At 37.3% G+C, this 12,166-nt stretch overlaps 1 protein-coding gene across 6 annotated transcripts in view; it reads right to left on the bottom strand.

Moving 5' to 3' along the window:
• ZNF608 (zinc finger protein 608) overlaps positions 1-12,166 on the bottom strand; it is an 81,072-nt gene that overhangs the window by 6,302 nt on the left and 62,604 nt on the right. For all 6 annotated transcript variants that reach the window (XM_075600642.1, XM_075600632.1, XM_075600598.1 and 3 more), the window contains exons 4-8: positions 4,996-5,083; positions 2,324-4,787; positions 1,504-1,912; positions 1,067-1,242; positions 30-183 (exon numbers count right to left, since the gene is read on the bottom strand). In XM_075600642.1, coding sequence (XP_075456757.1) covers positions 30-183; positions 1,067-1,242; positions 1,504-1,912; positions 2,324-4,787; positions 4,996-5,083 — 3,291 coding nt within the window. The remainder of the gene's footprint in view (positions 1-29; positions 184-1,066; positions 1,243-1,503; positions 1,913-2,323; positions 4,788-4,995; positions 5,084-12,166) is intronic.

Below are 12,166 nucleotides of genomic sequence, written 5' to 3'. Positions count from 1 at the left end.
AAAATTATTCAATAAGAGACTGTACGAACCTTGAAATGGGTCATATTGTCCAGGTATTAGAGGATAGCCCATTCCAACATGCGTATGGTGGTGTGTATGAAGATGCCTCTGGCCAAAAGGTGAGTGCCGATCTCTCTCCCTCTCACTTTCCCGTTCACGCTCAGTTGAAGCTTTTTCTGCAAGCTAGATGAACACAAAAGGAATTAGCAGGTGAGAGGTTTTTTTTATTTTTACTGTGTTATCTATAAAAATAATTATAATATACCAGCTAACCTTAAAGCTATTCTTTTTTCCCCCCTTAGTTAATAACTGTAACTTACCTGTTGCTTTTATGAAGCATCAGGAAATGTGACTCAACAGAAATGTAAGGGACTTGTGTCAAATCTATTTCAATGACTAATGTGTGAATATTATCTATATTAACTGCAGAACTTGTTAATATTTTATGCCACTATTTGTAGATTTTGGACAATTTTACAGATTTAGTACGATCTCATGCTTCTTTACAGTAATGACAGATTTTCACACGTGTGTATAATTAGAATATCCGTATCAAATGTACATTTAAATAACCAAGGTGTTCATTTCAGCACCTTCAAATATTGTAACAGAAAATACTGAATTACTATAAGGCTATAAGAAAACTGATTCTTCAATTTAGTGGGAGAAAATAAAAATTGTATATTATAATTAGCTTTTCCATGCCTTGAATTTACTAGTTAAATCTCTGTGTGAATGAAGATATGAAACAGTTTAATGTGGAAAGAGTATGGGATTAACTTGTTTACACCAAATTCCATACATGTCAAAACTGAGTTATAGGCTCTTATGTTATTGATTAATTATTGATGTTCAAACATTTCTCAGGGGTTAACTAGAAATGCACAAAGACAGAAAGGAAGGTTATTAGGCGACGTTCTGTTGAAAATCGTGATTAGTATTCGCAAGATCTATGCAAAACTGTCAAAATGTGAATGTCATTGGAGATATTCATAAGAATGCAAAACAAAAATGATTGCCATCTTGAATGAAAAAATAGGGGGGGGGGAAGAAAAAAAAAACTTACAGCAGGGGACTTGGTGCGGTACTGATTGGCATGCTGCTGAAGTAGATCCAGTGCTTTTGATTCAGATGCTGATTTTGAGTTAATGCTGGGACTGGTGCTGGCTTTCTCAGCTTCATCTCTTCCTGATACCTTCCCATAAACAGGGTAATGAGGAAAGCCTGGAGAAAGATAAGCACCTGTGCACAAAAACAAAATTACATCTTGCTTATAGAAGAATAAATTAAAGTGTTGATCTATTACAAATGCATGTATGGTTAAAAAAAAAAAAAAAAAGAGAGATAAACATTGTTACTTTTTAGTGGTAATTGCTTACACCAATACCTAGCCGTCATGTTTAAATGTGGAAATTTGACAGTTCATAACATAACTTTTTGTTAGGCTTATTAATAGGAGAATGAAGAAGAAGAAAATCACGCATTTAAGGAATTTCCACATACCTGGATAGCTATGCATTAAAACAGGGGAAACTGCACGGTATGCAGGGTGGTTTGGATCATACATCTGAGTATATGGGTAGGCATGCAAATACTGAATATACGATTGATGTGGACTCATGGGTGAGGAAACAGCAACTCTTGCATTTCTTGAGTCTTTCCAATTTACAGGAGTTTTCCGATCATCACTCTTATTCTTGTTTTCATCCACTGACTGAGAATCAGGGCGTTTGACCTCTTTAGTCTCTTCTTTCATGGCTGTTAATGTAACTGGCATAACAGGCTCTTTATTAGGTGTTTTTCTTGGGTTTTCCTCTTTTAATTTTTTTTCTCGATCCTGCTCTTCTGTTTTTTGCTGTTCGATGTACTTTGACTGGTAAACATAATGATGCCATGATCTTGAATCAGAGTCCTGGAGAAAAAAAAAATGTTATATCATTTTCTTGTTATATATTATTTACTAAGGTTTTATGTTGGAAAGGCACCCTACAGAAGATTGGAGTCTGCCATTATTTTGGGTACACACACTCACACACATACCTTGACGTGGTATGCAGGCTAACGACGCTTTGGCCAAAGGGTTTAACTAAATAACCAAGTAACTACTATTATTATTGAAGTATTTAAACTTTATACTTATTACCATATATGTTTTGTCAATTTGATGTAGCATTGAGCACCTCTGTCTTTTGTTGTATATATTATTTTGGATACAACACATTTTACCATTAGCCTTTGTCTGAGAGGAGCATACAAAAAGGTGTGGCACAATAGTAAAGATGACAAAGTAGATGACTTGCATCCTATTATCGACATGGTCTACCTGTTTAAATCTCATGGTGGGATCCACTCCAGTTTGTTTCATTGAGTCCATAACGGATTTCATTTCCACTGCTTCTTTTATCAGCTGATGATTTTCCATTTGTTTAGCCTTAAAACTATCAGACAGAAGATGATTCGGCAGAATTTGTGGTTTCCCATATTCATCAGTTTTATTGGGGAATCCAATTTTAGAATTATTTTTACTTGATTCTGGAGCTGAAGGCGCTTTTGAGATAGTAGCAGATGGGATATTTTTTAACTTGTTATCCTCCTTTCCCAGATCCTTAGAAAAACTGATACTTTGTCTTTCACATTCTCTTCCAGTTTGTGCCATTTTTTGTTCAGCAATTCTCTGATCCTCATAATATTTCTCATATTGTTGTCTGTAGGCAAGGTTTGAAGCCATTAAAGACTTTTGGTCCATATAAAGTCCATATGCATGCTGTCCATAGTAAAGTGACTGGGCTAGTGCAGGATGCCTTTGTGTGATCACAGATTGATGTTGAGGTGGCAAATTATTGGAATTTACTTCATTTTTCTTGCAGTCTAAATTTTCTGCTTTGTCTTTCTTCTCTATGTCTTCTTCTACATCCTTTTTGATTTTCATCCCCTGTGAGGGATTATTATTCCCCGATGCAGGATTGTTGATCTGTCCAGAGTGCACATAACCAGGTGAATAGTAAGGATCATAACCATGGTAATATGGAGACTGAGATTCTTTTGCTTGAGATGATTGTGGTATGGCTGTGGAATGCCCTTTAACAACATTGTCTTTATTACAAATAATTTCTGATGGAGAGCTAGTCTTTGACCTTATGCCCTCTGACCTGCTATCAGATCCCCCATCGTCAGCAGCATCTGAAATGTCAGAGTATGCAGGGCTGTTTGTTTTGGTAGCAGAACTATCTCCACCATTTTGTGTCAAAACATGTAGTGGTGCAATAGAAGGTTGTCCGTTTATCACAGTGCTGCATTCTATCCTAGAGGAACTTCCAATGGAAGGGCTGGGTGCATTATCTGTAAATGTATAGACCTTATCTGCCTCAGCTTTTATACTAGCCATCCGGCTTTCTTGAGTTTCTAATAGTCCATTAACAAGGGTGTCACTCTTGTTCAGATGGTCTTTTAAAAAATTCCCAGTTATATCCTTTCCAGATCCCTTTGAATCCTCTACTTTACATACTTTAGAGTCCATTGTAGGGCTTACAGCCTCTTTAATTTCTTTCTCCTTCAGTTTTCTTTTTTCCTTCTTTTTTTTGTCTTTGAGTGATGTGAGAGATGGGTTTACAGTGCTTGGCTCTCCCATAATTGTGGGCTTTGGTTGAATAGGTTTTAATGGAGGACTCTTTGGTGTTGCCTGGACAACAGGAGTTGTTAAAGATGGTAATCCTGGTATTGTTCCTGTAGTAGTGTTCGTAAATGCTGTACTAGGGATAGCTATTAATTGAGGCGGTATAGGAACTGGAGCTGGAGCAATAGGTCTAGCCGATTTGAGCTTTGAAAGATTTTTGTCAACTTTACAGTTATTATTTTTTTTACCTTTGTCTTTTTCACTCTGATTTTTCTTTTCAATAAGTCCCTCTGCTTCTAATTTGGGCATTTCTACGGTTAAACTAGCATCTATTACCGAGCAACTGTCCAGTGTTGTTGCCATGTTAGAAATCACTGGAAGGCTATTTTGTTCAACATTTACACCCTTCTTTTTTCCAGAATTTTTTCCAGTTTTGGAATTGCTAATTTGATTTGGACCATTGTTAGCCAACTCTCTTTTGCCCTTTGGTGTTCCAGGAGCACTGTGTGAGCCTGGAGACATAGGTGCTTTTAGCTGATCCAAACTTGTGCTTGACTCACTGCATTCAAGTGCTACATTGTTTAGTGCTTCCTCACAGTCCGAAATTTTGTCCTCGCTATCCTGCTCAAAATCCAGTTTATTTTCGGGGTCCAAGTGTGCATGCGCTTGATGGTACCGTAGCCCATTGATGTGCTTGTACTTTTTGTTGCAGTGTGGGTGTGGGCAGTCTATTAAAACTGGAGATGAGCAGCCTTGGTCCAAAAAAGTAGTCTCATTTTTTCCTTGTGGCGTTGTTGGCATGCTTCGAGAATTAGTTCGGACCCTTTTCCCTGATTTATTGTCCTCAGAACTTGAATTCAAGTCTAGCTCCATCGGAGGCTTGTTTTTTCTTTTGCTCGCAGGTGAAGGACTGGCTTTAACATCTTCCATTGCACAATTGGGGGGTGTTCTGCGCCCACTTGTATTAATACTTCCTCGTCTCCCTTTCCCATTTGCTCCACCTCGGTTTTTATTTTGCAGTCCTCTTGACTCTGTTAAATTTGTATCGTTGCCTGGTGGTGGTGGTGGGGGTGGGGGTGGTGGTGGTGGTGGCGGCGGCGCTGCTGACCTTGCTCGTTTTCCTCTGCCACGACCCCCACGCATTTCAAGGTCACTTGTAGGTGAATCACAAAATCTGCATTTAAATAATCAATAGTTTAATATTTTGCATATGCATTTAATATCTCTGTTTATAACATATTTATACCAACATAACTAAATATGCATATTTTCTAGACAATAAGAAATAGCATTATTGTGGATAAAATACATAATCACACATGTGTATAGACACGATTCAGTACTCTCAACACCATTAGGCTTAGTTCAAGAAAGATACCTACCTCGGTGGAGCCCAGTCATGCTTTGTGCAATCCAACAAAGTCCCTACGTACGTCTTATTTCGCCATGTGACATTCACAACTAGGACACCTACATGGAGAAAGAAACAACTATTAAATTCATACTGTATATTTCTACATTTTCAAAGCACATTCAGAAATTCATTTGGATTTGCTTTAAATAGTTGTGGTCGGCATGCTTCCTTTTTTGGTTTAGTGGCCTCAAGTTGAAACCCACAGGAAATCTTGTGTATGTGTATGCACAATCAAGATAGAACTGACAGCAGGAAATGGTTTTTGCCATGTCCTGCTGTAAAATACCACCTCCTAATGTTGCTATTATTATACATAATTACTCTCACTTAACAGTCAGTCAGCAAAAACCAAGCACCAGTTTGTACGGATGAAATCAGAAAATAACCTACATTTTTGTACAGTGAGATGCTAATTCTTCACTATTTTAAAGCAGCAGTTCTAGCAATACTCTACGTGTTTTAAAAAAAAAATCAGTTCTTTACTATGAGAAAATACTTGTAGCATTTAAAAAAATGTTTTTAAAGACATTTTTAATGTTCCTAATGTAGGAAGCATTTCCAAAGTGACAGCCCCTTCCCCTTCGATAGACTCTGACACTTGAGAGGGTGGGCTCTCTCTAGCAGTGCACCAATTGTATCTAGTAACTGCCCAGTCAATCATATTTCAGGACTACATTGCCCACAATGCTGTGCAAGAACGGAATTAAATAACCCTGAACCAGCGATTGATTACAGGAGAACGGATCGATCTGCAGCTTAGCTAATCACTTGTCAGTGTGCAGATTGTATTGATGCACATATTGAATGGGGGAGATAGAGATAGATAGATATATATATAGTAAACAAGGACAGATGGCACTCACAAAGATAAAAGATAGGTGCTTATCCTATAGGTATTGGATAGGTAATAGAGTTCCTTACCAGGAAGACCAGAAGATCCAGGACCACGCAGCAAGAAAAGAGACAGCACGCATGGTAAAGTCCAAAATGATGTATTTAAAAGGCACAATCAACCTGATTGTGCCTTTTAAACACATTGTTTTGGACTTTACCATGAGTGCTGTCTCTTTTCTTGCTGCGTGGTCCTGGATCTCCTGGTAAGGAACACACACACACACACACACACACACACACACACACACACACATAAAAACATATATATATATATAAAAAAATATATATATATATATATATATATATTATATATATAAATAAATACACACACACACACACACATATATATATATATATATATATATATATATATATATATATATATATTTTAAACGGCAGCTTGAACTGCAGCTTTAAAACTCAAACAAAAATAGAGATAGCCTGTTTATACAGCACAGGGCAAATTTAAAAAGTCCAGCAACTCCTTACATTTATGCGGTCATGTGCTTAGACAGTGTAAAAACTATGGAATAAATAAAATAAATGGATTGCATTTTACTGCATGTCCCCACAGATATGCATATAACTGGTAGTATTTTATGTGGGGGAGGGAGTGTTTAATGTTATATTGTTGCTACTGAAGTACATTGTAAACTTGTTTTGTATGAAAGCATTTTAGTTAAAAATGTTAAAAATGTGTATTTGCAATTTAGTTCCCTGTTAAGATATATATCTATATCTATATATATATATATCTATATTTTTTTTTTTTACTTATTAGGCAAATTAAACATCTCTTTGAGAGAACTATACTCCGCACCCCTCCCCCAACTGAAAAGCGCTAATAAAACTGTGTATCACTTGCTCTCAAGGGTAGTATGTGTGGTGTCACAGACCTTTCCAGCTGTTAAAAATTCTCCAGCATGTGTGCTATATTTACAGAGCTGGAATACATTTGTATTGCCAGAAGGTTACTCCATTTTGAGCTATATATGAAGTAAACTGAATTGCTGTGTTACAAAGTCTCTGATGTAGCACATATGTATAATTAAAATGCTTGAAAGGAAACATAAAAGAAACAAAAACCCCCACCATTCTAAGAGTAATAAAATTAAAAACAAGAATGTCTGCACAAAGCACTTAAAGTTCGTCCTTAGTGAAAGGCTTTTGTTCTTTCCTTTCCCCGGAGGGCTTTCACATTTTTTAACACAAGCCAATATGAGATTGGTCAACTCTTGCTGCCAGAAACACAATGTGATTGGCTGAATGGAGATCTGCAGTTTAACCCACAACAACAAAAAGACAGACAACTGGGATCAGTCCCCCAATGGTTTTGCAGTCGACGGAAAGTACTCAACCATGCAATACTTTACCATTTTTTTTATTTATTATAATTTAGGATAGATGGAATTGCTTTTTATTATTTAAAGTGTGCAAGCCTATTTGTAAGGAGCACAGTAGTGAAAAGAGGGAAATAAAATGCTTGTAACAATCATTTTTGGACAGACCAAGGAGGATTGTATACATTCATGCTGTATACAGTACTGACCTTGAAAGGAAGGGGGGAGATGGGAGAGAATAATTCAACATCAAAGCAGTGAAGGGAAGTAGGGTGTGAAAGACAAGAGAGTGTATGTGGTATCTGAGTCACGCAGGACCATTCCCAACAATAATGATGACTTCTGTAATGCTTCCTGACTTCGTAAATCAAACACTGTGTTGTTTGCATTAACAATGCTTGCCAGAGAGGTGAAACTCTTGTAAATTGCATTTCACTTGTCCCCACAGAGTTGTTCAACTAGCAATTTAACACAACTCACAATTTTGTTAAACAAAAAAAAAAGCATTTCATTTACAAAAATTGCTATCTATTCGCGATAATGACATTTATCGTTGCATACAGTATGTTGACATCTCAGAAAAAAGCTACTACCATGATTGTTACTTTTGTTTTATACATCAAAACAGAAAAAACCCCAATACAGAGTGAAAATACAAAATGCTATAAAAAGTAACCTTTTTGTTTTATTTTAAATTGATTCCAACATTGTTAAAATAAGTATTTATTATGTGTAATGTGTTGCATGTTTACAAATGACCTCAAAACATATACCGGTGTATTATGATCATGAATTATCTCCTTTCATTATTTCCAGGGAACAAGAATAAAATACATGGAAACAATATAATCCCATGCTCAAAATAACAATGTTACACTTGGCAATAGAAAAAACACAACTTTTACAAAGTTATAAATGCTTCCAAAACATACTGTATATCTCTTTATTTATAGTTTAGTTCCTTGCATATTAAGCAGGGGAGGTCAAAAAAGTAAAATACATAGGGGCCAGCATTTTGTGGTGCACTCCCACCTGCCCAAAAGGCACCGGTGACTTGCAGGCGTCCCCCTTTTCTGTTTAAGATAAAGTTCTATATCTTGATCTGACCAACATGTTCTTTGACTGAAGCTGCGGTCCCAGTAACTGCAAAAGAGCACGACCCGGCGTGCGCTGTGCGTGTAAGCACCGCCCCTCAATGGGGCTGGGCCCAGGAGTCACCTTCACACTGAAGGTGCAGCCGCGCCGTACTGCAAGGTTTTTTACAACTCCATGAAATTGAGTTTAAACCTTGCGACGGAGGCGTGGCCACACCCCCACCGGCGGTTCACCCAATGAGGGTGAACCAGCCGAGTGACGTGATGGCCACGCCCCCGCAAATCCCCGACCACGCCCCTCCCGTTGCAAGCTTCCCTCTCTCCTGGAAACCGCAGACCGCGGTTAGCGCTGTGCATCCGCTGCCCTCCCCTCCCCTCCCCTCGCCGGGCGCGTGTGTCACAGTCATGACAGGGACCGCAGCCTTATTTGTAATTCTGTTTGTATGATGGGGGAAGCTATTTCAATAGTAAAGAGCTTTCAAAGTAAATAACTGAATAAAGTGGAGAAGGGGAAAGTTTGATCAATATCAACCCTCATCTAGCACATACATCAGATTCAACATTTTGTAAAGCTATAAATCATGTCCATGCAGATATGAACAGCACAGAATAAAACAACTGCAGCCAACCACATCTCAGCCAAAAGATTTTTAGCATAGGACAAGGTTTATAAATAAATATATATATATATATATATATATATATATATATATATATATATATATATATATATAAGAGTATGCTTATCCTTTAATTGTAAGTTCAATTACAAGTGTTCGCTTGAAAATAATAATGTTCTATTAGGGGAAAATGGACTTCAGGTTGGAAAAGTAAATAATTAAAAAAATAGCTTAAAGAAGCATTAGAATCAATGTACGTTGGTGTATATGTGTTCCAATTAACAGTTATCAGTAAATTATAAATGCTCAACACTATACTTCCATGTTTAATCACATTTCCAGAGTAATTAGATGGATCTAGAATAAAGATAGTCTTCCATTAATCATCAGGAACAGATACTGCATCTTACAGAAAGGAGGTGGCTCCATCAAACACAGACTGGAAATGTAAAATGTACCAGGTGACCAGAAACGGCATCATGGGGATTTTTTAAGAGCCCTACTGCTGGGCCAAATGTTTGAACAGTCACTTTAACCACATCCTGTAATCAAACCATCTGGAACACAGAGCTGTGATTAGTCACCCTGAACATTGGGCTTTATCTGAACAAATAATGTACTGCAATGGAGCTCAGGAGATAGGGCAACACTAACAAAGAGAAGCATAATGAAACACTTTATGCCCTAGTGAGCTGCTACTACTACAGTCATAAACCTTTGAGACACATTGCTCTGGTGTTAATGTACTAAGCACAGATTAAAGGTCTGAAAGGGCTAAAAATTGCTGGTATAGATAGGCTGGCACTGTAGGTGCCTGGGAGGGTGCACTTTATTGTATCTTTATTAATAAAATCTCCTTAAAACCGCAAGGGCCATCCTAGATTATTTCTCTATTATTACAGATACCGGTACTTTGTATAACGTGTTGTAAATGCAGGTCATAAAATGAACATATATATTGTAAACACTATTTCTTGTGCCATACTATCAAAATTATTTATTATATCAGATTGCTTGCAAGCAAGCTGGGCTGTATGCAGTCAAATGAGAAAATAGTGTGTGTTTGGATTGCATTGCTCTGTACTGGGGGGGGGGGGGGTGGGGGAAGTCTTCAAAGCCTCCATGTTTTTCTTTAATAATATTTAGTTTTTTTTTTAAATTCTTTGAAGACCTATTGTGAATGAAGACCTCTTCTGAAAGAAGCAGAGAGAGAAGGAAATGAAAAGCATAACACAGACTTAGCTTTCCCCCTGGGTCTGCCTGCTCTTAAACACAAAAGAACCTATCACCACCTCAATCACTGTCGCATCCCCCGCAACCTTTGTTCTGAAGCCTGATGAGCTGTATTGATTTGGGAAAATCGTTCAGCTTCTTGGAAAACTAGACTCAAGCTTATTCACTACCATCTATTTCTTCCTCATGAAAAGACAGTTGGTCAATATTCAGTTGAACGATCAGCTAAAAGCATCTCTTGCTAGGTTTTTTTTGCCCCTTGCTTCCATAGTAACGTTATCCTTCCATAGTTATAACAAAATATATTGGGGAATTTTCATTAAACTGCATTTGTGCTGATCGGTGCACTATCACATGAAAACTCCCATCTACTTCAGTTGATGGATCAGAACTATTGCAATTTAATGAATAACCCACATTGCATGTTGACACAATGTGGTTTGGAGGAGAAGGAACAATATATAACAATGTCTGTATAATGTCACTGTAACTGCACTGTCTAAATGACAGAAACATCACTGGCATTGACGCTAACAACAGATACAACTCATCATGTATTTCAGTTTCCGATTGAAATATTTGTATTGCTAGAGCAATTGCTAATTAATTAGTTAAAGTACAAATTAGAATTTGATTAGATCAAGGTTTTTATACTGTAGGTTAATAAGTGAATGAGCACTCAAGAAAAATGGATCAAGATTTGGGTTTTAGAAACATTTTAGAAAAAGGCAGGCAAGATAGGACAACAGCAATGTGTGTCTGCTTTTCCCATTTGAGATAAAGGTGTGTGTGTGTGTGTGTGTATAGTTATCAGTACCGTGTTAGCCGAGCTTAATAATCAAAAACATATTGATTATTAAGCTAAACATACATACATACAGTACATGTGAGTGTTAATGAAATGATGCACTAATATCCAAAACATGAAGTAATTAACTAGAGAACAAAACAATTTTCACACTAGCATAGTGCTTCTCTCTGCTACAGTCCTGTAAAACACATGGTTTAGAGTCGGTTGGTGCAGAATAAAAAGGAGTACTCGTCGTTTCTCCCGAGAACCAGTCTCACAAGTCAGTTAAGACAAGCAATAGATTGTGAAGCTATCAACCCAAATGTCAGTCTAGCTTCCTGTACTTTGCATTAATTACATGATCTCTACAGTTAGATATTTCTCAGTCCAAAAACACTCCCCTTACGATTGGTAAAACAGAACATGCAAAACCAGGAAGTTGTAAAGGGAAATGTATTATCCACTTCCTATGTAAGAAAATCCAGCCACAGAGGTGATTTTAAGAATACAACCAATAATACCCTATTTAGAGGCATTACAAATCCCCTCCAGGCACACAATAGAGTAGAAATGATTAAATACATTGTAGATCATTGCACAATGCAGAGCTACGTGGGTTAATCTGCCCCCTAACTTTGGCTAGCACGAATAAGTAAACATACTGTCCAGCTTCATTAAAACAAGCCATTTATAATAGTCAAATTCAGCAACTGCTCTTTAGCTATTTAATCCCACAGAAACTGTAAAGGCGACAACTAGTAAGAATCATTTGGCCTCTCAAGCCGTTGATTGTTCCGATCTACAGTACTGCAAGATCGTTGGCCATATCCGATCTCCAGCTTCCTACTACATTTTGTGTTCCTTTGTGTCTATCTCAAGCTTTTTTGTTCCTTCGTGAATTTGCTCCTCACCAGCTGGACTGCTTTTCTTTTTTATTAATCTAAAACATTGCTATTGGTCCTAACTATGTGTCCTTATTGTCCAACATGTGTGTTATACATGAAAATATATATACAAGAGTTCTTCATAATCTGTGCCTGAACAATTTTTCACAATCTTCTACGCAAGTCATTTAACAATCCTAGATCATGTTTCTATTCTCTCAGATGTCGCACTGCAAAGAGAGCATTGCTTCCAGCAACAAACCTATGGGAAAAGGCTATAAAAG

Source organism: Ascaphus truei, chromosome 1 (assembly GCF_040206685.1).
Source record: "Ascaphus truei isolate aAscTru1 chromosome 1, aAscTru1.hap1, whole genome shotgun sequence".
NCBI classification, from domain to species: Eukaryota; Metazoa; Chordata; class Amphibia; order Anura; family Ascaphidae; genus Ascaphus; species Ascaphus truei.
Note: the sequence above shows the minus strand (reverse complement) of the source record. Positions and strands in the feature narration are given on the sequence as shown.